At 47.3% G+C, this 27,079-nt stretch overlaps 1 protein-coding gene across 1 annotated transcript in view; it reads right to left on the reverse strand.

The window, feature by feature from the left end:
- Window positions 1–26,842, reverse strand: part of TIMD4 (T cell immunoglobulin and mucin domain containing 4) — a 44,075-nt gene extending 17,233 nt beyond the window's left edge. Inside the window, exons 1-5 of the mRNA XM_066341615.1 lie at window positions 26,747–26,842; window positions 22,236–22,577; window positions 17,494–17,709; window positions 15,385–15,447; window positions 13,530–13,583 (exon numbers count right to left, since the gene is read on the reverse strand). Coding sequence (XP_066197712.1) covers window positions 13,530–13,583; window positions 15,385–15,447; window positions 17,494–17,709; window positions 22,236–22,577; window positions 26,747–26,804 — 733 coding nt within the window. The 5' untranslated portion in view covers window positions 26,805–26,842. The remainder of the gene's footprint in view (window positions 1–13,529; window positions 13,584–15,384; window positions 15,448–17,493; window positions 17,710–22,235; window positions 22,578–26,746) is intronic.
- Window positions 26,843–27,079: the final 237 nt, after the last annotated feature.

The raw sequence follows: 27,079 nt of genomic DNA on the forward strand, positions 1-27,079 counted from the left end.
AAGGGCAAAACTGGGTGGGGTCCATTTCTAAATTTTGAAAGGGAACAGGAAGCAAATTGGGTTGGCACCCACTGGTTCATAAAGAGGAAGGGATGATGAGGTGACATCACAGTTCATGCAGATGTGGTAACAGCCAGAACCCAGAGCCTCAAGAACACCATTTGAGTCACCACGATTCTGAACTATGCCTCCACCTTCCACTGCCCCTGAGGTGCCCAAGCAACAGAAATGTCATCATCCTTATGAGAGCCCAGAGTCACCACCCCAGGCTACTGCTTTTACGCCCGGCCAACTGAGCTTCTCGGTGAAGCAGATAAGACCCCACCCCTAACCCTTCCCCACCGGACTTCTTCTTTTTTTTTTTTTTTTTTTGTATTTTTCTGAAGCTGGAAACGGGGAGAGACAGTCAGACAGACCCCCGCATGTGCCCGACCGGGTTCCACCCGGCATGCCCACCAGGGGCGATGCTCTGCCCACCAGGGGGCAATGCTCTGCCCCTCCGGGGCGTCGCTCTGCCGCGACCAGAGCTACTCTAGTGCCTGGGGCAGAGACCAAGGAGCCATCCCCAGCGCCCGGGCCATCTTTTGCTCCAATGGAGCCTTGGCTGCGGGAGGGGAAGAGAGAGACAGAGAGGAAGGAGGGGGGGGATGGAAAAGCAAATGGGCGCTTCTTCCATGTGCCCTGGCTGGGAATCGAACCCGGGTCCCCCGCACGCCAGGCTGACACTCTACCGCTGAGCCAACTGGCCAGAGCCACCACCGGACTTCTTTCTGAAGGTCAGTGTCCAGCACTACGCTGCCCACACCTGCTGATCAATGCATGCTGATGGAGGGAGGTGGCAAGATGCACATTTTACCAAGAACCTTCAGAATTATTGACAACAATAATAAATGAATGCCCTATACCGAGCACTGACTCCATGGCCAGCACGGTGCAAAGTACTTCCCACATTTGCTCCAAGAAAATGCTCTATAGTCGGCACTAGTTTCGCCCTAATTTCACAGCGGGAACCCTGCAGCGGAGAGATGGCGGGCAAGAGTCATGCAACTAGCAGGGGAGTGAGCAAACGTCAGGGCTCGGATTACCTACCTGGGAGCCCAAGCTCTCCTCTGGGCTCCGTGGCAAGAACTCTCATACAGCTGCTCTGGGCGGACCAGCACTGGAGAATGAATGCCCATGCTGTCTCCCAGCGCAGTGGGAAGACAGCCATTTGCAATGGACCCCCAGCCCTGCGCTGCCTGGGGGGGGGGGGGAGGGTTCTGGAAGAGAGAGCCTAACGGTTATTGTTGTTGATGAAGACAATGGTGTGTGCAATGTAGGCAGCGGAAAGCGCACAGAGCTCTGGCATCTATCATCACACTTGAACTTCCGATGAATCTACGAGGCAAGTAAGCTTATGCTGAACTAAGTTGGCTTGGGCAGAATGACGGGAAGAGGACGAAACGGAAGCTCAGAGAGCTCCCATATCTTGCCCGGTGGTGCTGCCTCGCTAGTGATGATCGTAAATGGTAGAGCGATGACACCCGAGTCCCAGTTCCATGTCTGTCCCCGCCTCTGAGCCGCACAGCTGCCCACAGACCCTAAGTGTTCTCGCCAAAGGTCACTGGTACTTACACTCACGGACTTGTTCACAGCGGCAGGACAGACACCTCATCACAGAACTCACTGAGGTTTCGCCTTTCTCCCACCCTCCTGTGAAAGCGGAGGTCTCTGCAGTGCCCGGCGGGCGCCGGAAGGACGCTTTGGTCTGCGGAGTGAGTGACGCAGCTCACTCGGTTAACCTCTGGGACCCCTGGCAGGGCGGGCTCTGTGTTCTGGCCCAGCCACTCACCTTCCTTCCCACACTCTGCTTGCCTCACCGTGGGCATGCCTCTCTCAGAGCTTGGCAACTCTCTTTGATCTCAGTTGACCTTTCTGAAGGTGAGCTGTTAGATGTGAGAATTACACGGATTCTGTTCCAACTTTTTTAATGAAAAACACAAACCATTGGGATGGTTGATAGAATATACTGCGTTTGTGAGAGGAATGGAGAGAAGCCACTTTTTGTCCTTTTCTTTTATCTCAGACCGCCAGCCTATCAGCCGGTGTGACCCCGTGAAAACATGCACTGGATGTGAGAGAGAAAATAAGCCAGCTAATGTGGCACACGAAAGGTGCTGACTTTGAAATCAACTGCATCCAATTTCTTTCCTCCTAACAACGGCGTTCGTGAGTGAGAACGAGCTTTGCTCTATTCCCCTGCCTTCCTCTGTTCCTTCCGCTGAACTTCTCCCGACAAGGGCAGTTCCTCCTACAACTTCCTCTGTCCTGGTGGCTGAGGACCCGGAGAGGTGTCAGGGCCTGTCAGTGCTCGGTTCGTCTTTAATACAATAGTGTGGAATGGGGACAGAGCTGTGATTTAGGAGCCAGAAGATGGCCCAGTTCCCACTTCTCTTCGAACTCTTTTAATGCCTCTGTGCCTCAGTTTCCTTCTAGCTAGCATAAAGGGAGTGGACTACACCAGCAATTCCTAAGTGCCTTCTTGGGGCCAGGGATGGGCTGACTTCCAAAGAATCTCCTGAGGAAGTTGGTTAAACATACGCTTTCTAGAGTCCACCCCCAGAGGCTCTAACTCCGCAAGCGGTGAGTGACCTAAGGTAATCTCCACTCTTACTAAGCTCCCTTAGTAAGAGATGCCGGCCTACGAACAGGTCTGGGGTCCGCAGACTGGAGGATCTCTAAGTCAGAGGTCTTGGTGTCCTGCTTCCCTGGGAGAGCCAGCTGAGAGCCGGTTGCTCTCACACCTTCTCTTCCTCTATCCTCACTCCTTCTCTCTTACCTCCATCTCCAGACCCAATCCCACCTCCCTGCTCTCGCCCACATCCTCTTCCCCTACACAGACAGACCTTGCTCCCCTCACCAGCCCCTTCTCTCTCTACCTGGCCTCCCCTCTAAGTAGTCTCCCTTGAACTTTTTGAAAGAACACCTAATGTTCATTCTCTTACAAACGCTCATCACTGGACCTCAGGGCGCCCCACCGCAGTTAACAGCCACCTTTCCAAATGCTCCTCCTACTTGACCAGCATGCAGAATTTCCGTGTCTGGAATACCCCCTGCGCCCGCCGTACCGTTGTCAGCCCAACCCCTGTGCCCCTGCACTCTCCTGGACCCCTTCCTGCTTCTGCTGTCTCCCTCTCTGCCCCTCCCCTCAGCCGGCTTTTCTGCTTCCCACGCACCCTCCCCCAATGCAATTGTTCCTTGGGGAGGGGGGAGGGGGGGTTGTCTAACTGCACCCCTTATCCCTCCCTTCATCGCATATAATACTTTTAGGTGATCCCACAGGAATTTCAGTTAGGCTTAGCTTGCTTAGGAAACAATATTAAAAATGGTTTAAGAGCTCAGTTTTATGAATCAAGAGTCTGAGGACTCAAACTCTAGCAAATTTCTTAACCTCTCCAAAACCTCAGTCTCTTCTCCTTTGTAATGGGCGTAATTAAAGAGTCTTCCTCACAGCCCTGGACAACGCCCTACAATGAGACAATGCACTAGAAGCACCGGTTCCAGCCCTGGCATATAAGAAGCACTCAGTTAGTGTCGTGTAGTATCACTGCTTCTCAAAATGACATCTGTAGGCCGAACTGTCCCTCGTGAGATATGTGTGAGAGCAGTGGCACAGCGGCCAGCCTCTGCTTAGCACTTATCCTGTGAGTCATCACAGTAGTTACGATTTGATCTGAGGTCGGTGCCAACATCAAAGACACCCATCCCACCCAGGCCCAGCCCCCACACTTCCAATTTCCTGTTAGACATCCCAGAGACCCCTCAAATTCAAGATCTCCCAAACACATGTCATTCTTCCTCCTGGGGTTCCTTTACCAGTTAACCTGTCACATCGATCTAGTCCCCCAAGTACAAAGAATTAGTCATCCTTCACTCTTACTTCGGTCAACAAGTCATCTCGATGCTAACTCCTAAATGGCTTTGACCCTGTCCCCTCTCTGTTGTTACTGAGGCCCTCATTCTAGTCTAGACACTCCTCTCCAGCCTGGATTACTGCAGGGGGCTCCTGGGTAGCCTGTCTCCTGGCTTGCTGCCCTCTGATATATCTTACACACTCTTGCCATAGCAATTTTTTCTGCAACAGAACTGAAAATGTCATTCCCTACTCAAAAATAATATGAATGGTTCTTTATGACCCTGGAAGGAAATCTAAATTCTTCAGCCCATCAATCCAGTCCTTTAAGAACCTAGACCATTCCAGTCCTGGCCAGGTAGCTCAGTGGGTAAGAGCCTCATCCTGATATACCAAGATCACAGGTTTGATTTCTGGTCAAGGCACATACAAGAATCAATAAATGAATGCATAAATAAGTGGAACAACAAATCAATTTCTCACTCACTCTCTCGCTCTCCCTCTATCTCTCTCTCCCTTCCTTTCTCTCTAAAATCAAATTTTTTAAACATTTACAATAAAGACCCTGGCCAGGTGGCTTGGTTGGTTAGAACATTGTCCTGACATGCAAAAAGGTTGCTGGTTCAATCCCCAGTCAGGCACATATAGGAACAGATTTTTATTTCTCTCTCTCTCTCTCTCTAAAATCAATAAATACAAATTTTAAAATTTTTACAAAAAAGAACCTAGAACATTCCAAGCTTCCTGCCTCCATGAGATTCAACTTGACTACTAAATAGTCTCCAAAGAATTCATGTTCCATCACATCCCCATCTTTGCTCGTGTGTTCTTCCTCCCTATTCACCCTTCCTTTTCCAATGCAATGGACTTGTCCTTGAAGAACCAATTCAAATGCTGTTGAGTGGAATTGTCCTCTCTTCCTTTCTAAGACAGACTCTGTCTCTTCCTCATTGGGGCCCCAGGGCAGCTTTTCATACTTCTGTCCAAACAAAGCACACTGGATGAGCAGGTGTTATGTACAAGCCTGTTTATACCATTTAAGGGTGGCATTTTTAAGAACAGAGGTCACGACTTACTTATGTTTATATGTCCTGTGCCATGTACTGAGAAATGCCTAGGTGAGCCACAATTAACAAATGACAGATTTGAGCCCTGGCCGGTTGGCTCAGTGGTAGAGCATCGGCCTGGTGTGCAGGAGTCCCGGGTTCGATTCCCGGCCAGGGCACACAGGAGAAGCGCCCATCTGCTTCTCCACCCCTCCCCCTCTTCTTCCTCTCTGTCTCTCTCTTCCCCTCCCGCAGCTGAGGCTCCATTGGATCAAAGTTGGCCTGGGTGCTGAGGATGGCTCCATGGCCTCTGCCTCAGGCGCTAGAATGGCTCTGGTTGCAACAGAGCAGCGCCCCAGATGGGCAGAGCATTGCCCCCTGGTGGGTATGCCGGGTGGATCCCGGTCGGGCACATGCGGAAGTCTGTCTGACTGCCTCCCCGTTTCCAACTTCAGAAAAATACAAAAACAACACACACTCACACACACACACACAAAAACAAAACCAAAAAACAAATGACAGATTTGAAAAGCCTTTACCAAATATTCACATCTGCAAACCAAATGCCAAGGTAAAGATAGAAACATCCCATTTCCAACCACATCTTCCTCTGAGAATCCTTTGAGTCCGTGGACAGGCCGGCTTGCTCTGGGCCAGCATACAGAGGGTGGCTTTGTAAACCAGAACAACAGAGGAATAGAACAAATGTTCCTACAAGCACCCCCTCCCCACACCCTCACCGTCCTAACCCTGGGACCAAGCAGAAGCTACTGTAAACATCTCAAGGGGAGAAAAATGTTATTGTTACTAGAGCAATGTTCATTTTTCCCAGTTTTACCGGATTGACAGCAAAGTCCTCGTGTGTGTTTGGGTGCGTTAAATTTGAAATTGTCCTACAGCTTCGACTTCATGCTGGTGATGGGTATAATGACCCATCTGGGGGCTGAGGAGAAGTGAGCGCTAATGGTTTAGAATCAGATATAAAAGTCTGCCCTCAGGGAAGCTGTGTTGAAAGCTGCTGCCAGGAGAACTGGCCTCTGGTCCCAGCTCTCTTCCTAACTCACTGCAAGACCTCTCTCAACCTGCTGGCCTTCTCTGGGCCTCAGTTTCCCAGTTTTCTATAGACAACAACCCTTCAATCCGTGGAAGCTGGGTGTGAGTCCCACTCTCCAGCTGTCTAGCTCTGTGACCTTAGGAAAGCCACTCCGCATCTCTGAGCTCCATTCTAGGCAGCTAGAGAGAGGCGAAGATCTGTCCCCCGGGCGGGCTCCTTTGGATGATGTCTGCAGACCAAACCCTTTCAAAGTGGAGTTGGGCACCGAAGGAGAAGATAATACTTGGAAGTGTCTTATCAAATAAAAAACACAAATTTGAAAGCCCCGGCAAGGAACCTCAAACATAGCTCTTCTTCAGCCATAACTTGATTTCAAAGCCTAAATTCTAGGCCGACGCCCCACAGATGGAGAAACAGGAGAAGGACAAAACTAGTCAGAGGCGGCGGAAGATGTTCACCCATAGGAGGAAAACTAACAGTGGAGAGTGCAGGAGAGCCGTGCGAAAAGCTTTCAGAATCTGAGATTTATTCTACTAGCAAGGAGAGGATTATTACCATACCATTTTAAAGTTTTGCAACTTCCCCAAGTTTGTAATTTTGTCACTCGTCAGCTGTTTCCCTGGGGTGATCAGCAGTTTAAAAAAACAAAACAAAAAGAAAACATAGAACTAAAAAGTGTCCATGTAATACTTAAATGGAACAGCGAGTCAGCCGGGGGCTGCCGGAAGTGGCCTCCTGTGACCTCGCGGACCGGCCACAAACAGGGGAATAGCCGCAGAAGAGCGCGGCCGAAAGGAAATGGGACTGAGCCGTGGTGACTCGTTCACTAGCCAGCAACGAGCCAGCAACAATGGACGGGGCATTCTTCTCATGCATGTCCTCACTCAATAGCCCTGTGCGGTAAGCATTACTATTACTGCAATTTTGTATTTTGAGGAAACTGAACTTTGGAAAAGGACAGAACAAGTCACTCACCTGAAAGTCTAAAAGCGGGAGAATGGACCAGCAGGAAATGGCAGAACAGGGCTGTCAGCCTGAGCTGTTCTGACTCCCCAGAAGGGCTCTTGGAACCCCCACCCACTGCAACCCAGGAGCCTGTGAGAAAAAAGGACTAGAAATTAAAAAAATTTTAAAAAGTGTGGATGTTACTAAAGTAGTAAAAGTGAGCCTGAGGTGTAATCAATAGGGGACTTAATCCCAGGCCACCTGAAGTTATTTAGAAAATGACATAGTCATGTGGCTCTACTCACCCTGGCTTCAGAGTCCCTGCCACACAGAGACTGAGTCTTTAGGGAGCAATTGGGAATCATTTCTCCTATTCCTGTTGCCAAGCAAAAATGAATTACTCCTCAGGCTAAAGGAATGCTTCAAACCCCTGGATACCTGGACGAGTAAGAGTCCGTATTCCCCTAACAGACTTCCTTTAGCTGCAGGAGGAACCTGTAAGGGGTTTTGTTGCTGTTAGTATTGTTGTGCATATTCCTAGCTGTGTGATCTTGGGCAAATGACCAAACATCTCTAAATTCCATTCTAGGCCACCACACTACAGAGGGGAGAAATTGTCTTTCTGGAGAAATTAAGGAAACCATCTAATTTACTGTTGCAACAGCAACAACAACAACAAAATAAGGTACCTAGGAATAAATTTAACCAAGGAGGTCAAAGACCTGTACTCAGAAAATTATAGGACATTGAAAAAAAGAAACTGAAGAATATACAAAAAAAGCAAAATCATATACCTTGTTCATGGGGTGGAAGAATTCACATCATTAAAATGGCCATATTACCCCCATTACAATACCAATGGTATATGTCACAGATCTAGAACAAAAGTTTCAAAAATTTATAATGGAACAAAAAATACCTCAAACAGCTTCAGCAATCTTGAAAGAGAAGGAAAAAGTTGGAGGTATCACAATACCTGATGTCAAACTACACTACAAGACCACTGTAACCCAAACAGCCTAGCACTGGCATAAGGACAGGCATATAGATAAATGCAACAGAACAGAAAGCCCAGAAATAAACCCACACCTTTATGATCAGTTAATATTTGACAAAGGACACAAACAACTTAATACAACTCAGCACCAGGAAGACAAGCAATCCAATTAAGAAATGGGCAAAGGACCTAAATAGACACTTCTCCAAAGAGGACATACAGATGGCCAATAAACATATGATACTCAACATTACATATCATTAGAGAGATGCAAATTATAACCACAGTGAGATATCATCTCACATGAGTCAGAATGGCTATTATCAATAAATCAACAAACAATGAGTGCTGGCGAGGATGTGGAGAAAAGGGAACCCTCCTGCACTGCTGGTGGGAATGCAGACTGGTGCAGCCACTGTGGAAAACAGTATGGAGATTCCACAAAAAATTAAAAATTGACCTGCTTTTTGACCCAGTCATCCCATTTCTGGGAATATATCCTAAGAGGCCTGAAGCACTAATTGAAAGAATATGTGCACCCTATGTTCACTGCAGCGTTATTTACAACAGCCAAGATCTGGAAACAGCCCAAGTACCCATCAGTAGATGAGCGGATAAAAGAGCTGTGGTACATTTACACAATGGAATACTACTCAGTCATTAAAAAGAGAAAAATTTTGCCACAGCATGGATGGACCTGGAGATTATTATGCTAAGTGAAATAAGTCAGTCAGAGAAAGACAAGTACCATATGATCTCACTGATAATGTGGGGACTCTACTGAACAAATTAAAATGGATGAAAAAGTTAGAAACAGACATGGACATATGGAACAGACTGATAGTTGTTAGAGGGAGAAGGAGTTGGGGGACTGGATAGAAGGTGAAGGGATTAGCCAAAGAACATATATACACATAACACATGGTCACACACAACGGTGAGGTGACAGCCGGAGGGAAAGGGGGTGGGGCTAGGAGGAGGGGGGCAAAAGGAACTACATGAGGACGAAAGGGACTTTGCTTGGGGCGATGGCCACATGATGCCGTGTGCAGATGATGTTCTATTGAATTGTACACTTGAAATCTGTATGGTTTTGCAAACCAATGTCATCTCAATAAACTCAATTTAAAAAAAAAAAGTGAAGAAAATCTTCCAGGGCAGGTGATTCTAGGGCTGAGCTTCCAAGTGTGAATAGGAATTGGATGGGTAAAGACGTCAGTCCCAGTTGAGTCAGCAGCGTGGATGCCGGAGCTGAAGCGATAACCTCACAGTGGGGAGAAGAGTGACAGGCAATGCACTAGAACACAGAGAAGACAGACCCAGCTGCTCAGAACGAATTGTGTCCCCTGAAATTCACACGGTGAAGCCCTAACCCTCAGGGTGATGGTTTTGGAGATGGAGCCTCTGGCAGGTCGTTTCTGTTGTTTCAGCCACCCACTCGTGGTATTTTGCTCTACCAGCCTGAGTGAAATGAAAGCTCACGGACTGTGAGGAAGGGAACCCAGAGCGGTGAGCGGGCCCAGGAGTGCAGAGCTTCATTGCCCTGGAAAGAAACAGACTTGATGTCTAGTCAAAGGAGACCGCTGGTGCATTTTGCTTCCCTTTACAGAAGCTGAGTTTTTCCCGGGTATTTCCTCGACTCTCCGTGCCATTCCTGGTTCCCCAGTCCTTCAGCCAAATGTACTTTCAGCCTAAATGGAAATAACAAGGGTTCTTAGGTTCAAACAGGTATCTTCCTTCCACCAATGAAATCTGGGAAAAGCGAGCTGAGGCGATCACTGAATGTACTAGAAACATCACTTTCGAAACCAAAAGTAAAGTAAAAAGCAACACCTAACCAGTTCACAACGGCATGTTAAAGTGACACAATCCCACTGTTACTGTTCTATTAATGAACACGTTTCTCTGATTTGTAGGCAGTGGAAGTGGACACATAGCTTCAGTTGCTCACTGAGAGAGTGTGACTTATTATTTCCTTAAAAATCTTCAGTCTGGCCCTGGCTGGTTGGCTCAGCGGTAGAGTGTTGGCCTAGCGTGCGGAGGACCCGGGTTCGATTCCCGGCCAGGGCACACAGGAGAAGCTCCCATTTGCTTCTCCACCCCTCCGCTGCGCTTTCCTCTCTGTCTCTCTCTTCCCCTCCCGCAGCCAAGGCTCCATTGGAGCAAAAATGGCCCGGGCGCTGGGGATGGCTCCTTGGCCTCTGCCTCAGGCGCTAGAGTGGCTCTGGTCGCAACATGGCGACGCCCAGGATGGGCAGAGCATCGCCCCCTGGTGGGCAGAGCGTCGCCCCCTGGTGGGCGTGCCGGGTGGATCCCGGTCTGGCGCACGCGGGAGTCTGTCTGACTGTCTCTCCCTGTTTCCAGCTTCAGAAAAATGAAAAAAAAAAGAAAAAAAAAAATCTTCAGTCTGCTGCTGATTACTTATAATGTTTGGAAATGCTGATTTTTGATGTAAAGTTTTTTCTTCCAGTGGTCACACAAATGGGAAGAATAAAAATAATAAAACAAGCAAATTCCATTCTTAAAAATAAGGTTTGATTAAGTGACGTTAGCTTAGGCATTCTTATTCCTTAAAGAAAGCCTCTCTGTTGAATGTATATACTACTAGCATAGCAATTCCCAAAGTAACCCTGAAGCCCCACGTGCCCTTATGTACAAATATTGGTAAAATCATCAGTATCTACAAAGATTACCTGTTTTACTTCATTGTTATATACAAATTAAAATCAACACTTCAGTTCATTGTACTGACAAAAAATAAGAAGAAAGAAAAGAAGGAAGGAAGGGAGGGAGGGACCTAGGGAGGGAGGGAGAAACTGCCTTTCTGGGTAATGTTAATTTGGGGGAATAATAATTTTGACAAGATCCTCTTTAAGGCTTTAAACCAGCCCTCAATCATGAAAGAAGCCTTAGTATCCAGAAAATTACATGAAGAAACGAGGAAGGAATTGGGGATATTTAGCCAGGAAAAGAAAGCCCCACAGAGACGGGCAGGCCAGTGGAGAGCACTTTGCTGTAAATGAAGAAGTAACTTTATTCTATAAAAGGCTCCGAGGGGAAGTCAGGGGGAAGCAGCTTAGCACAGTGTTAGAGTGGCGTCAGAGGGGGCAGACATGGGCTAAATCCAGGTCGGTCATTTCTCAGACAAGTCATCATATATAACCTTTATGAACTCTTAAATGGAGGGGATAATGGTATCTATCTCATAGGCTTTGTGAAAAATCAACTGAAGTGATGCATGTAAATGAACAGTGTTAAAACAAAGAAAGGCCTGAGTAGGCATAAGCATCTCTAATAAACTTTCTGACCTGTTCTCTCTCTCTCTTTTTAATGTGTAATATGGGGGTCATAGCTCTACCTGACCGGAAGGTCATTGTGAGATTAAGTAAGAAAATGCATGTTACAAACCCCTGACACGGCACCTAACACAAATCTAAGTCCTTAGTAGTAGAAGGCGATTATTACTATAAATGTTTTGTTACCAAAACCAGTGGGAAGAGAAAATGGTACATGAAAGAACATCACCTTCTATTTCAGAGTGGAAAACAAGGTAAAATAAAATAGTGTTGAAGAGCACGGAGCCTGAGCTCTGGTGGCGCAGTGGATAAAACGTTGACCTGGAACGCTGAGGTCGCCGGTTCGAAACCCTGGGCTTGCCTGGTCAAGGCACATATGGGAGCTGACGGTTCCTGCTCCTCCCCACTCTTTCTTTCTCTCTCTCTCCCCTCTCTAAAATGAATAAAAATAAAATTAAAAAAAAATAAATCTTAAAAAAAAGAAGAAGAAGGGCATAGAGTCAGAGCTAGACTTGCTGGATCTGGTGCCTGAGAGCAGCGTGGCCTGGTGACAGTTACGTGGAGTGGGGAGTGTGGCTGTAGAGAGGGACTGGATGCAGTGGCCTAGGAGCAGGGCTCAGCCAGCACACGGTGCATGCCCCATCTCCCTGGTGCGCCCCATAACGAGTAGATGGTAACAGAGACTGACAGACCCTCTCGGAACAAGCCCCTCCTCAGCCCTGCAGCCTCTGGATAGGGGAGAGTGTTCTCTCTCTCCCAGAATTTAACAAGGAGCTGTGAAAGGAAAATTATCCGGAATCTTACAGAAGAGGCGAAGACATCAGATGACCTCTTGTTCCCAGTTCAATGTAAATTAGTCCAAGATTTAAATGGAATAAGTGATACCATTTTGACACCTCCTCACCCACCCTTCACTGCTTCTCTGGTTGCTTCCTTCTCTTCTGATAGAAAACAGCCCCCGCCCTACCCTTGTCCCACAATCAAAGAAAGTCTGAACCTCTGGGACCCGGTTTCCCTTAAGTTATCGACCTCCAGGCCAGACTTCCTGTCCCCCCACTGCATGAGTCACTGTGTGCCAGGGTCACCTCACCATTTCACCTCCATTTACAGTCTTCCTTCAGAGCCTGTGCCCCTTCCACTGGCTCCTGTCTGTCCCCTCCAGTCCTACCCTCTGAGCCTTTGTGAGTGACGCTACATTGCCTCCTTCACAGCCTGAAAGGACGACTCTCTTCTGGCTAATAAACACGTACAAAGACACTCAAACTCTCTGCTCATCAGAGCAACCAAAGAACGAGATGACATTGGTCTTTTTTCTTCTCAGGAGATTGAAAAAAAAAATAGATAAACAAATGGGTACATCCAGTGTAGGGAGGATACAGACAGCGGATACCATGTGGGCGGGAAGACAACCCGGCCCAGCCTTTCCGGAGAACAGTGTTGCCATAGCTGTTACATTGAAAGTGCTTCTGCTTAGCATGTCTCTTCTTGATCACCGCCCTAGCTGGAGAAATGACTGCAGACACGCTTAAGGGGACACACACATGCAAGGTTGCTCAATGAAGACCGTTCACCATGATGAAACATTGGAATAACCAAAGTGCCTGCCTCCCGGGGCAGGGGACACTCTAGGTATCCATAGTGTGAGGTGCTATTCAGCACTTGAACCTCACGGTGCAGGCCCACATGCGCGGAGGAAGAAAGCGCTCTCATATATGTAGTGACGGGTCAACAGTATAAAACGCAGAAGGCTGCACACAGTAGGATAGCCATTTTCAAAACTCCACGCACAAAACAAACCGTACATTTCTATATCTATTCACACACAGGAGGGAATAGAAAAAGATCTAGAATGATCATCTTTGAGTAATAGCTGTGACGACCTCAGAGGAGGAGCTGGAGTTAAAGAGAGGAAGTCAAAGAGAACTTTATTTCTACCTTTTTTTTTTTATATGTATCCCTCACAAACCTGCGTTAGCGTAATATGTGTGCAATTGAAAATAAGTCAGGAGCATTTTGGAAAAAGGATGGTGCTTCTCCGAGTCGCATTCCTAGCTGCAGGTCAGAAGCGGCTGAGGAAGGGGCTCAGAAATGAAGCAGGAGGGGGGAGAAGGCACCGATGCTGTTGGTGTGTTTCACTTCCATTCCAGCTCGCAGGAGGATGTGGAATGTGACCGCTGTGGAACCCAAACAGCTCAATCCTGAGACAAGCAGGCAGAGAACAGACTGTTCCCACGGCCCAAGACAAAACCACTCAAGATGGCACAGCACCCCTCCCCCCAAGCAAAAATCACTGACTCACTCATTTCCCACGTCGATGGCTGGGCTGTTGACTGGAGAACCCAAGGTTTAGACTCTGGAAAAAAAAAGAAAGACAAGAGTAAACTAACTTAGGTAAATGCTCGCCTTTCTATTTTGGGTGTCCCTCTGACCCTTAAACTGACTTCTATCGTTAAAAAGAAAGAGCCGCTAACGTTCACTGAGCAGTTAGCACATGCCGGACACTGTTCTACGTGATGTACATGCATTTCTCATTTAATCCTCAGAAAAAGACATGTATATATATGAAGGCTGTTGTTATCATTTCCATTTTACCAGTGAGGAATCCAAGGCCCAGAGAGATTAAGTAATTTTCCCAAACTCACACAGCAGCTAAGTGGCAGTTTTGAACCCAGGTGAGGTGACAGCAGAGTGTGAACAGGGGCACACAGGAGCCTCTCCACCACCCTGCCTCCCTATAATGCATGGTCACAAGTGCTGGTTTATTTACCCCACGGGTCTCTAGTTTCCTCTGAGTGATTTTAAGTCCCACCGGGGTAACAGCTACTATCCAAATCGTTACTAATGTGCCAGGCATTCATCTAAGTCCTTTAAATGCACGAAGTTACATAACTCCACAGCAAACCTGGGGGGAGATGGAGGCCAGAGACCGCCAGCACAAAGAAGTAGAACTGGAGGTCAAACCCAGGGAGTTCTCTCTATTGTTTGCAGGGTATTCTCTGCCCCGGGGCCCTGACGATGAAAGGACAAATGAATGAAAGAATTCACCCTCTGCTATAAAAAAGGCAAGCAGTCAAATGAGTGCACTCCTTGGGGGTTTCAACAAAGAGGACTGGTGTGCTTGGAATCAGGATGAGACAGCTGAGCACCACCAACCCGCACGTGGAAAGGCTATTTTCTAGAGATGTGCGACCATGGAGAACTGTGCAAATGAATCAAAATGAGTCAATCAATTAATCAATCAATCATCTCCCTCCCTCTCTTTCTCTCCCCCTCTCTTTTTTTTATAAATAAATTTTTATTAATTTTAATGGGGTGACATCAATAAATCAGGGTACATATATTCAAAGAAAACATGTCCAGGTTATCTTGTCATTCAGTTATGTTGCATACCCATCACCCAAAGTCAGATTGTCCTCTGTCACCTTCTATCTAGTTTTCTTTGTGCCCCTCTCCCTCTTTCCCTCCCCCCCCTAACCACCACACTCTTGTCCATGTCTCTTAGTCTCATTTTTATGTCCCACCAATGTATGGAATCATGTAGTTCTTGGTTTTTTCTGATTTACTTATTTCACTCCATATAATGTTATCAAGATCCCACCATTTTGGCCCTGGCTGGTTGGCTCAGTGGCAGAGTGTCGGCCTGGTGTGCAGGAGTCCCAGGTTCGATTCCCGGCCAGGGCACACAGGAGAAGCACCCATCTGCTTCTCCACCCCTCCCCCTCTCCTTCCTCTCTGTCTCTCTCTTCTCCTCCCGCAGCTGAGGCTCCATTGGAGCAAAGATGGGCCAGGCGCTGAGGATGGCTCTGTGGCCTCTGCCTCAGGCACTAGGATGGCTCTGGATGCAACAGAGCGACACCCCAGAGGGGCAGAGCATCGCCCCCTGGTGGGCATGCCGGTGGATCCCGGTCAGGCGCATGTGGGAGAGTCTGTCTGGCTGCCTCCCCGTTTCCAATTTTGGAAAAATGCAAAAAAAAAAAAAAAAGAAAAAAGAAAAAAGATCCCACCATTTTGTTGTAAATGATCCAATGTCATCATTTCTTATGGCTGAGTAGTATTCCATCTCCACTCATCTGACTCAAGGACGCTTGATTCACTGTTTCCTTCCCCTCAGCCTAAGAGGTAAGGAAAGAAAAAGCAAACACGCGTCCACATACCTTTGGATGTGAGTAAGGCTGTGTCTCTAGCGGTCACCTCAGAGACAAGGGAGGTTTCTGGCTCTAGAAGAAGAAAGAAACACTTGATAAAAGGCAGCTAAACGATGTGTTTGTGCTGAGTGGTAACGTTTGGGGCTATTTTTTTATAGTTGTCTTTGTGCTTTTCCATATATTTCAGGTTTTCTTCAAGGATAGCATGGGGGAAAACTTCAAATGTATTTTAAGATGAATATTTTAAAAGCCAATGGGATAAAAACTACATACAAAAATGGTTTGGTTCAGTGTTCACGGACTTTAGGTGAATATTCAGACTATAATGGAATTAGCCAATCAAATATTATAAAGTTGTTTTTTTCTGAGAAAGCGAGGAAGGTGGGGGGAAGGGAGAGAAAGAGAGAGGAGCATCAACTCATTGTTCTACTTACTCGTGCTCATATCTATTGCTTCTCATACGTGCCCTGACCAGGGCTTGAACCTGTGACCCCAAGATGGAGCTGGCACCATCATCACTCCCTCTATCTACCACACCACTGGCCAGGGCCACGTTATTTAAGTGATCTTTTAAAACATATTTTTCCATTGATTTTAGAGGAAGAGAAAGAGAGAAGAGAGAGAAAGAGAAGCATCAACTCATTGTTTCACATAGCTGTTCCACTACTTGTGCACTCACTGATTGCTCCTCTATGTGCCCTGACCGGGGCTTAAACCCATGACCTCTGGCACACCAGATCAATGCTTTATCCCCTGAGCCACCAGCCTGGGTGATCCATGCCTTATTGAGACAGATGAAAAGCCTAAGAAAGCCTTCAAGCTATCTCATAATTGTTTTCTTTTTTCTTTTTGGACGAGAGAGAGAGATAGACAGGGACAGACAGGAAGGGAGAGAGATGAGAAGCATCAATTCTTTGTTGCGGCACCTTAGTTGTTCATTGATTGCTTTCTCATACATGCCTTGACCAGGGGGCTTCAGCTGAGCCAGTGAACCCTTACTCAAGCCAGTGACCTTGGAATCAAGCCAGCGACCTTTGGGCTCAAGCCAGCAACCATGGGGTCATCTCTATGATCCTGCACTCAAGCCAGTGACCCTACACTCAAGCTGGTAAGTCCATGTTCAAGCTGGCGACCTCGGGGTTTCAAATCTGGGTCTTCTGCGTCCCAGGCTGGTGTTTTATCTGCTGCATCACCACCTGGTCAGGCTCATAATTGTTTTCTAATAACCTTATCCTCAGAATCAGAGTTTGAAACATAGTGGGAGCTTTGATAAGCTCCTGTTGGTAACTCAGTGACAGGTCCAAGATGAAGAAGTAAGAGGAGTTCAGGAGAAACAATAAAAGGAAAAAAAGTGATAGAACCCATTCACCATCAAAACATATTTTAAGGCATCTAGAAGCCTTTTCTCAAATAATCTCCTAAACCAAGCAGATACTTGAACCCTGGCAAGATGGAACTGGAGTCTGACCAAAGGTGACATTTTCTGGTTCTTCAACAAACATCTCTAAGATTCCAGGAGGTCAATTGGAGAACCAAAAAAGCTGACTTTTCAAAATCAAATAAAAAAACGGTAAAAAAAAAAAAAATGAAACCATAAAACAAAGAAAAGACATAGTTTAGTAAATACACACACACAGACAGACACACAGAGACACACACATACTGTTATGGGCTGAACTCTTTCCCACTCAGCCACAAGTTTATATATTGAAGCTCTAATCCCTCAAGTAGTTCAGAATGTGACTATATTTGGAGACAGATCCTTTAAAGAGATAATTAAGGTAAAATGAAGTCAGTAGGCTGGGCCATAATCCAATATGACTGGTGTCTTCACAAAAAGAAGAGATTAGGACAGACACGCACATGAGAGAAAGGCCATGTGAAGGCATAGTGAGAAGATGGCCATCCATAAGCCAAAGAGAAAGCCCTCAGAAGAAATCAACCTTGATGATGCCTTGATCTCAGACTTCTAGCCTCCAGAACAGTAAGAAAATAAAGTACTGTTTTTTAAGCCACAGAACAAGTCTCTGGGCTGCTCATTCAGTAGAGAGCCCTGTTCCAAGGGACCATATACATCTGACCAGCAGGAAGGAAAGACTGGCCAATTGGACCATGTACCTGCAGTGAGGGTGGGCCCTTCTGTGGAAGGTTCACCGGTCTGAGGAGTTGTCAGGGGGCATGTGGTCGTCATTGTTGTGAGCGCGGCAGTGGTTCTTGTCTGAAGTGGTGTTCCGGTTGTGAGGTCCGGTGTAGTCACGACTGTTGTTGGAAGCATAGTTGTGGTAGTTGTCACAGCAGTGGTGGTGGTGGTTGGGCGATGGGTGGTTGGTGGGGCTGTAACCAACAGAAGACATATGCAGTACTAAGTAGAGATGAAGGAAAAGGGAAACAAAACAAAAATATCTGGGATCCTTCCATGTCTTTCCATATCTACTACCTTCACCTGGTCCACTGTCCTGGACCATTGTAATTAATGCCCATAAAAATTGGGGTTCTTGAAAGTATGGTGGTTCCTCAAAAAACTGCAAATAGAACTACCTTATGACCCAGCAATCCCTCTACTGGGTATATACCCCAAAACCTCAGAAACATTGATACGTGAAGACACATGTAGCCCCATGTTCATTGCAGCACTGTTCTCAGTGGCCAAGACATGGAAACAACCAAAAAGCCCTTCAATAGAAGACTGGATAAAGAAGATGTGGCACATATACACTATGGAATACTACTCAGCCATAAGAAATGATGACATCAAATCATTTACAGCAAAATGGTGGGATCTTGATAACATTATAAGGAGTGAAATAAGTAAATCAGAAAAAAACAAGAAATACATGATTCCATACATTGGTGGAACATAAAAATGAGACTAAGAGACATGGACAAGTGTGTGGTGGTTACCAGGGGTGGGGGGAGGGAGGACAGGGGGGAGAGTTAGGGGGAGGGGGAGGGGCACAGAGAACTAGATAGAGGGTGGCGAAGGACAATCTGACTTTGGGCGAGGGGTATGCAACATAATTTAATGACAAGATAACCTAGACATGTTTTCTTTGAATATATGTACCCTGATTTATTAATGTCATCCCATTACCATTAATAAAAATTTATTTAAAAAAAAAAAAAAAATTGGGGTTCTTGCCTCTATTCTTGGCCTTTCCCATCTGTTCTTCACATATTGGTTAGAATAACCTTTTTTTGTGTGTGTATTTTTCTGAACTTGGAAATGGGAAGGCAGTCACAGACACCCGCATGCCCCCGACAGGGATCCACCCGGCACGCCCACCAGAGGGTGATGCTCTGCCCATCTGGGGCATTGCTCTGTTGCAACCAGAGCCATTCTAGTGCCTGAGGCAGAGGCCACGGAGCCATTCTCAGTGCCCGGGCCAACTTTGCTCCAGTGGAGCCTCTGCTGCGGGAGGGGAAGAGAGAGACGGAGAGGAAGGAGAGGGGGAGGGGTGGAGAAGCAGATGGGCACTTCTCCTGTGTGCCCTGGCCGGGAATCGAACCCAGGACTCCTGTATGCCAGGCTGATATTCTACCACTGAGCTAACCGGCCAGGGCCTAGAGCAGAGGTCTCAAACTCGCGGCCTGTGGGCTGCATGCGGCCCGCCGAACAATTTTGTGCAGCCCGCAGACTAATCCACGAACTACAGTTTCTGGTCGTTTTGTGACACTGAAAAGTGTTGCGTAACAGTTGCCTTTTGTAGACCTAGTGCGGCCCGCCGAACGGATGTGATCTTGCTCTGCGGCCCACATGCTGAGTTGAGTTTGAGACCCCTGGCCTAGAGTAACCTTTTAAAATAATAAATCTAATTATGTCAGTCCTCTGTTTAAAACCTTTTACTGGGTCCTTCTTGCCCTTAAGATAAATAGCTAAGACTCGTAGTAGCACAATGGAAGAAGCATCAACATGGAACGCTGAGGTTGCTGGTTCAAAACCCTGGGCTTGCCTGGTCAAAGCACATACAAGAATCAACTACTATGAGTTGATGCTTCCTGCTCCTCCCATTCCTTTCTCTCTTTCTCTCCTTTCTCTAAAGTCTTTAAAAAGAGAGAGAGAGAGAGAGAGAGAGAGAGAGAGATAAAGAGCCAAGTCCCCAACTGCAGCTATAAGGCTTCACCTGACCTGGCCTTGTGTTTCTTTCTAATCTCATGTCTCCACTCTACTCTTCAGTTCTTTGAACATATCAGTGACCTTGCAGCTGGAGGCATTTTGCCCCTGATGCTTCCTAGTCTCTCTCTTCAATAGGCCGACTCCTTCTTAACCCTCATGTCTCAGCTAACAGGAGGCTTTTGCAAGCAGGTCATCCATATTCTGGAATAAAAAAGTTTTTTGCGCTCATACTTGACCTTCACAGCAATCGTTGCATTTCATCACCATACACTTACCTAATGATTATTGTTTAATGTCTGCTTCTCCCCCTAGACAGTGAGCTCCATGAGGGAAAACCTGGTATTTATTTTGTCCTCTGGTACCAATCTAAGACCTACCAGGGTGTTGAGTACATAGTAGGTGTCTCAAAAAACATCAATAAAGTAAATGAATGACTGCATCAAAAGTGAGCCCAACTATAAAATTTCAGTCAAGCAAGGTGAAGGAAGTCGGGAGACCTCCTGCTCAGCACTGTGCTTATAGTCAGCAATGATATATTGTACACTTGAATGCCTGTTAAGAGGGTAGAACTCACATTAGGTGCTCTTTCCACAATAAAATAAAATTAAAATCTAAAAAACTTGAGCCCAAAGTATGCAACATGGGGTGAGGATGTAGCCTCTTTCAGACATTAAAGATTGGTTCGTGCAGGCACAACACCCCCCTAAACGTTTGAATATGGCTTCATGAGCCGCAGTTATTCTACAGATCCCACCCTGTCGAGTATGCCAAACGTCCATGAACTCTAATGGACCGGAAAGACGCCATTGGTTTCAAGTGAACTTAGAAATGACCCCACACACACAGTGTGGAGGTCAACAGATATTTTATAAAATAATAGCTGATTATACCAGGCTTGAAAAGAGCAGACTTGGATAGGCATCATTAATCCAATAAATCAGAAGAAGTAGTAACTTCCATCTCACAAAGTTGTTTTGAGAAAGAGATAGGCTGATGTGTGTGAAAGTTTTCTAATTAGAAACCATGTCAGTTGTTCTCCAATTTTAAAATGTATTAGGATAAACAAACAAAATAGGAACAGACTGCCAGCTGCCAGAGGGGAGGGAGTTGTAGGACTGAGTGAAAAAGGTGAAGGGTTTAAGCCAGAAAACCCTAAAACCTCAGGGACACAGACAACAATATGGGGATCTCCAGAGGGAAGAGGGTAAAGAGGAGAGAGATGGTGATGGAGGAGACTTGACTTGGGGTGCTGAGCACACACAGTGCAGTGGATAGATGGTGGGTTATAGAATGGTACACCTGAAATGCATATAATTTTATTAACCAATGTCACCCTGATATAACCAATAAATTTTTTACAAATAATAAAGTACATTAGGGTCATCTGAAAATCTTGTCAAGCATTTAAGCATTTGGCTATCCAGACTTTGCCTCCCAGATGTGGAGCCCAACATTCCTCCCTTATTGATGAAAGTTGAACACAGAGCTTTTTTGTTTGAGAGAGAGAGAGAGAGAGAGAGAAGCATTAACTCATTGCTCCATTTAGTTGTGGTATCAATTGCTTCTCATACATGCCCCGACCAGGGATTGCACATGCGATCCCGGACTCAAGCCAGGGACTGACCCCAGCCCTCCAGGTCAACGCTCTGTCCATTACACCACCATCAGCCAGGGCAACACAGGGATTATGTTAAAAGCCTCCATTCCAGACAAACAGGAGAGGTGGTTATTGTTAGCAGCATTCAGCCAGAGGCTGCCCTCCATGTCGCTCAATCTTTTTTTTTTTTTTTTTTTTCCTGAAGCTGGAAACGGGGAGAGACAGTCAGACTCCCGCATGCGCCCGACCGGGATCCACCTGGCACGCCCACCAGGGGGCGACGCTCTACCCACCAGGGGGGCGATGCTCTGCTCCTCCGGGGCGTCGCTCTGTTGCGACCAGAGCCACTCTAGCGCCTGGGGCAGAGGCCAAGGAGCCATCCCCAGCGCCCGGGCCATCCTTGCTCCAATGGAGCCTTGGCTGTGGGAGGGGAAGAGAGAGACAGAGAGGAAGGAGAGGGGGAGGAGTGGAGAGGCAGATGGGCGCCTCTCCTGTGTGCCCTGGCCGGGAATCGAACCCGGGACTTCCGCACACCAGGCTGATGCTCTACCACTGAGCCAACCGGCCAGGGCCCATGTCGCTCAATCTTTAGGAGTTCTACCATATTCCAAACTTCACCACAGGCAGCGATGGAAACAGAAGAAAAAACACCTGAAAATGGCTGTGAGTGTCCCCCATCCCACGCCTTTTCTCCTCTGCCAGAAGTTACAAACCGCTGGCTTACGGCTGAAGCTGACCCATGGACACACTTTCTTTAGTTTATGCAGTTTATGATTTTCTGAATTTTGAATACATTGCCAACATGCAAACATCAGTATAGCTCACATGAAAACTGAGAGATCTGAAAACACTGGGCCCAAACTTTCACAAGGTGGCAATCCCCTAGGTCAGAAGCAGCTGCCTTCTTCGCATTGACCCTGCGATCTCCTTCCCCATCCACCCCTGCACTCACTCATTTCTGCGGCCCTCCTGGCCCCGTGAGCATTTGCTTCCTGCCACGGCTCCTCTAGTCGTAGCAACACCTCTCAGGTGTAATCTGTCCACTCACTGCTTCAGGAGCCAAAGCCTCTCCACCACCACCCGCCGAGTCACGTACCCATTAACCACTGACAACCTCCTCCCCCGGGCACAAGCCCTGCGTGTGCTCACCTTCACTGAGTTTCAGGCGGATGTTCTTCTTGACGTCATTAAACCAGCCAGGGACCTCTATGCGACAGCAGTACACAATGCTGTCACCTTCGTTGGTGTTGAAGATGGTCAAGGAGACATCGCCTCTCCGGATATCCCCCTGAAGTTCATATTTTGCAGACTTCCGCGTGAGCACTCTCGCCCCATCGGTGTGGAGAATCTCCTCGTTGCATTTGGATTTGGGACACCAGCCTCTGCCCCAGCACATGCTGTTGCTGTTCTGAGACCACGATGCGTGCATACAGGGCAAAGTCACCGACTGACCCAAAAAGGCGGTCACGACAGTCTCTGTAGCAGCTGGAGCTATGAAAAAGGATGAGAACACCAAGTTGTGTAGTACGGAAACACCTCAGACATGCTATGCAGTGATTGTGCAACTAGATGCTTCCAGGAAGGTGAAGAGCGTTGTCCTTCGTGTGTTTTAGTCTAAATTCTGATGTGCCCTTTGCTGCAGCTGAGCATCTAGCTCTACACCCTCCCATGCCCCACATGGAGACAGCTGACCCACGTGAGTGTCTACACTCACTTGCACAGCAAAACCTTTATGCTGACTTAAAAACACTGACCTTGAGTACTCTGCGATAAACCAATAAACTCTCCAATGAAAAATCCTGACCATATCACTCAATTTCACTAACTCATATAAACAGGTCCAAAAACAGTACCCTACTCACTGTACCCCAATAAGCAAGAATTATGCACTTCTGGCCTGAATGGCTCGAGTGGGTCTCCCTCTGTCCTCCAACCCAGCGAGGGCTATAGCAGGAAGGTGGTTGGTCAAACTATTATCACTGGCCCTGGCCAGTTGGCTCAGCGGTAGAGCGTCGGCCTGGTGTGCGGGGGACCTGGGTTCGATTCCCGGCTAGGGCACATAGGAGAAGTGCCCATTTGCTTCTCCACCCCCACCCCCTCCTTCCTCTCTGTCTCTCTCTTCCCCTCCCGCAGCCAAGGCTCCATTGGAGCAAAGATGGCCTGGGCGCTGGGGATGGCTCCTTGGCCTCTGCCCCAGGCGCTAGAGTGGCTCTGGTCGCAACAGAGCGACGACGACGACACCCGGAGGGGCAGAGCACCACCCCCTGGTGGGCAGAGCATCGCCCCTAGTGGGCGTGCCAGGTGGATCCTGGTCGGTGCATGCAGGAGTCTGTCTGACTGTCTCTCCCAGTTTCCAGCTTCAGAAAAATACAAAAAAAACAAACAAACAAACAAAAAAACACAAACAAACCTATTATCACTTTGTCTTCTCCTTTTAGCATGGGAAATAGAAATTAATTGCTCTGGACCATTTCCATGTTAGACCATAGGAAGTTAGGTAGGTATAGCCACATTGTGGACCAATTGGGCAGTGTCTATTAATAATACTCAACGTGCATGTGGGCTAGCTAAGCCTTGGCAATTTCACGGCCTCCTTTCCCTGGAAAAACACGTGCACAAGCAAACAACTGCAAATGTTTACTGCAGCCCTCACATCCACGTGAATGGGATGAACAACGTGCATAGGGGCGTGGCAAACGGTGGCGCATTCGTTCCACAGAGTCATGTGTTCAAGATTATTAGAACTAAACAGACCTAAGGCAACTGGCATGAAATGAAAACTCAAGAGTTTTACGAAAGTGTGAAAAGGGCAAATGTTAATGCAACCCATAAAATAGAAAACCATTTGATAAAATAAATAAATAAAACAGTGTGTGTCGTTTGTGCGCAGGAGTGGGGTACAGAGGTATGGGGCTAATTACATAGGAAAGGGGTGGGCTAGATACCCAACTCGTGGTGTCAGTCACCTCCGTGGGACGGGGCCTGGGGGTGCTCATCCAAAAGGATTTTTGGCTTTATAACATTTTAATTGTTTTCACCAAGGGTATTTCTGTATTACTCATCTGAAAAAAATTAATGTTAAAAAGAAAAAAAGGAAGCAGGAAATTTGGTGTGGCAGAAAACTACCTGTTAGGTGTCTCCTGTAAACCTCATCTGCCATGCCAGTTACTGCTTCTGTGTTCTCAGAGGAAAGTCATGACCACCTAGCCCTACCATCATCAGAAAATAAAGGGGATGGAGAACAACGCCCCTCGGGAAGAGTTTCTAAGGTTCCCATGAGACGAAGTATCAAATGCCCCGTGGAATTAATGAAGCAAGCAAGCACGTTAGAATTTAGAAATAGGACAAAAGCCTGTTCTCTCCCATTACAACAGTGTCCTGGGGCAAAGGAATTGCTGGTATCAAACCAATTCCGCTTTCCAGGAATGACCTAGGACGGTGGGCAGCACCTAGGATCCGATGCCAGCTCGGCTTCTTCAGCTGGGGACTCTAAGAAAGGCCCTCCGGCCCTGGCCGGTTGGCTCGGCAGTAGAGCATCAGCCTGGCATGCGGGGGACCTGGGTTCGATTCCCGGCCAGGGCACATAGGAGAAGCGCCCATTTGCTTCTCCACCCCGCCCCCCTCCTTCCTCTCTGTCTCTCTCTTTCCCTCCCACAGCCAAGGCTCCATTGAAGCAAAGATGGCCCGGGTGCTGGGGATGGCTCCTTGGCCTCTGCCCCAGGCGCTAGAGTGGCTCTGGTCGCGGCAGAGCGACGTCCTGGAGGGGCAGAGCATCGCCCCCTGGTGGGCAGAGCGTCGCCCCTGGTGGGCGTGCCGGGTGGATCCCGGTCGGGCGCATGCGGGAGTCTGTCTGGCTGTCTCTCCCGTTTCCAGCTTCAGAAAAATGCAAAAAAAAAAAAAAAAAAAAAAAAAAAAAGGCCCTCCCCCAACTCTGGTCTCAGTTTCACTGTCTACAGAGTGAAACCTCTGATTCGGCATCTTTTTTTTTTTTTAATTTATTGATTGATTCCAAAGAGAGAGAGAGGAGCCTTCATTTGTTGTTCTACTTAGCTGTGCATTCATCGGTTGCTTTCCATATGTGCCCTGACCAGGGATTGAACCCACAACATTGGTGTATTTGGACAACGCTCTAACCAACTGAGCTACCTGGCCGGGGTTTAAATCAGTTATTTCAGAAAAGACACAAATGAAAAAAACCAAGCAGTAACAATTCACCAGGTGCTGTCTTCTTTAAACAGGGTTGGAAAAGCCACCCTAGCTCCACCAACAATTCAATCAGCGTCCGGCCAGTAGCTGGAAACATGGACTTGAACTCCAGCAACTTTCAGCAGAACAAAACCCTCCACACCTCAAGCTCCCAGAACAAGATAAGGACCGTTGAAGACATTGATAAAGAAAGCGGACAGGGCCTTCTTTTACTCCATTAACTGCTAGAGCATCTGGGGGAGAAGCAGTGCAGGGAGCAGTTACTACAGAGTGACAGGTTCTCTGATGGGGGGGACTCCAGGGAGGACAGGAACTCATAGCAGAAACACCTATGTCAGACCTGAGTGCTCAGGAAAAGTCTGACTCAGGTGGAGACTGGAGGACCCGTGGAATCAGAGGAAAGAAAGGCAGGAAGAACAGCATTGCAAAGGCTTAAGAGGGAAAGGAAACACCTTTGTTTTCCTTGGACTTAAAGGTAGCTTCTCATGGAGCACGTTGGAGAGATCCTTGCAAATAACTACCAGACTCTGAGAACCAGAAGGGACATTGGACATTGTCTAGTCCTAGAATCATAGATTGTTGCCTGCCCTGTGGTGGCAGAGTGGATAGAATCACAGATTGTTAAAACCGATCTTATCCAGGTCCTTCATTTTATACATGGAAGAGCCAGTGCAATTTAGACATGTTTCCAATGTCAACAGTTAGTGACCAGACACATTACAGCTGAGCACAGAGAATTTTGCCCTATGCCACCAGGATGCAAAGGTCTAGACTGGCCCAAACCCGTCCTGGTCGGGCAGCTCGGTTGGTTAGAGCGTTGGTCTGATACACCAACGTTATGGGTTCAATCCCTGGTCAGGGCACATACAAGAATCAACCACTGAAAGAATACAGAAGTAAAACAACAGATTGATGTTTCTCTCTCTCTACCTTCCTCTCTGTCTAAAAATCAATCAACCAAACAAAAATAAAAATAAAAAATAAACTAGCCCAAACCCAATGTGTACATTTACGTTGTCCAAAACCTGGAAGCAATGTGCAGAATGAAACTTCACCCAAAAGCCTCATCCCCAGTGAAATAAAGCAAAAAGCAGACAAAAAAAAAACCTCCTGAAAATAGAGAAAAATAAGCATGACATAATAGGAGCTCTTAGCAGAACAAATTCCCCTGGCTCTGACTGTGCTGGTATCATCCCCAAAGGACCCTGCTTTTCCCCATTTCATCTGACACCTTATTTCTGTGTTTCTTCTTAGATTGCCATTTCTGATATGAACACAACTTACCCTACCCTAAAGCCCCCAAACTGGTCTCAGTAAAATCTCAAAGGGGAGAGACCCTCCAAAGAAGATGACCTGGGGGAGGTGGAGGCAGGAATGAAGGGGGGGGGGACATCCATCACAGGGTGCCGAGCCCCCCCCCCCGGGAGTCCGCAGGGCAGGGTTCAGTCACTTACTCAGATGAAGCACCCACAGCCAGGTCAGCAGCCAGAGAACAAGAGGCCCCTGGGACATTGTGACTGCGGACAGACCCCAGGAGTCGGTCTGTCTGCCCGAAGTTCATTTCTTATACTCCACTTAATGCTGACAGGGCGGGACCTTTTTGTTTTCATTTCTCTTTTTTGTCTAAAATCTTCCCTTTCCCCCATCCTGAATCGCCTCTCTGAATCAGGGATACATGAGGAAATGTACTGAGCACTTTGCTCCTGGACACTAGTGAGTGTGTGTGTGTGTGTGTGTGTGTGCAAACCGGGGAGACATTTTATTTTAACCAGCCAGATGAGCCTCAA

This window comes from Saccopteryx leptura, chromosome 6 (assembly GCF_036850995.1).
Source record: "Saccopteryx leptura isolate mSacLep1 chromosome 6, mSacLep1_pri_phased_curated, whole genome shotgun sequence".
In the NCBI taxonomy this organism is placed as follows: Eukaryota; Metazoa; Chordata; class Mammalia; order Chiroptera; family Emballonuridae; genus Saccopteryx; species Saccopteryx leptura.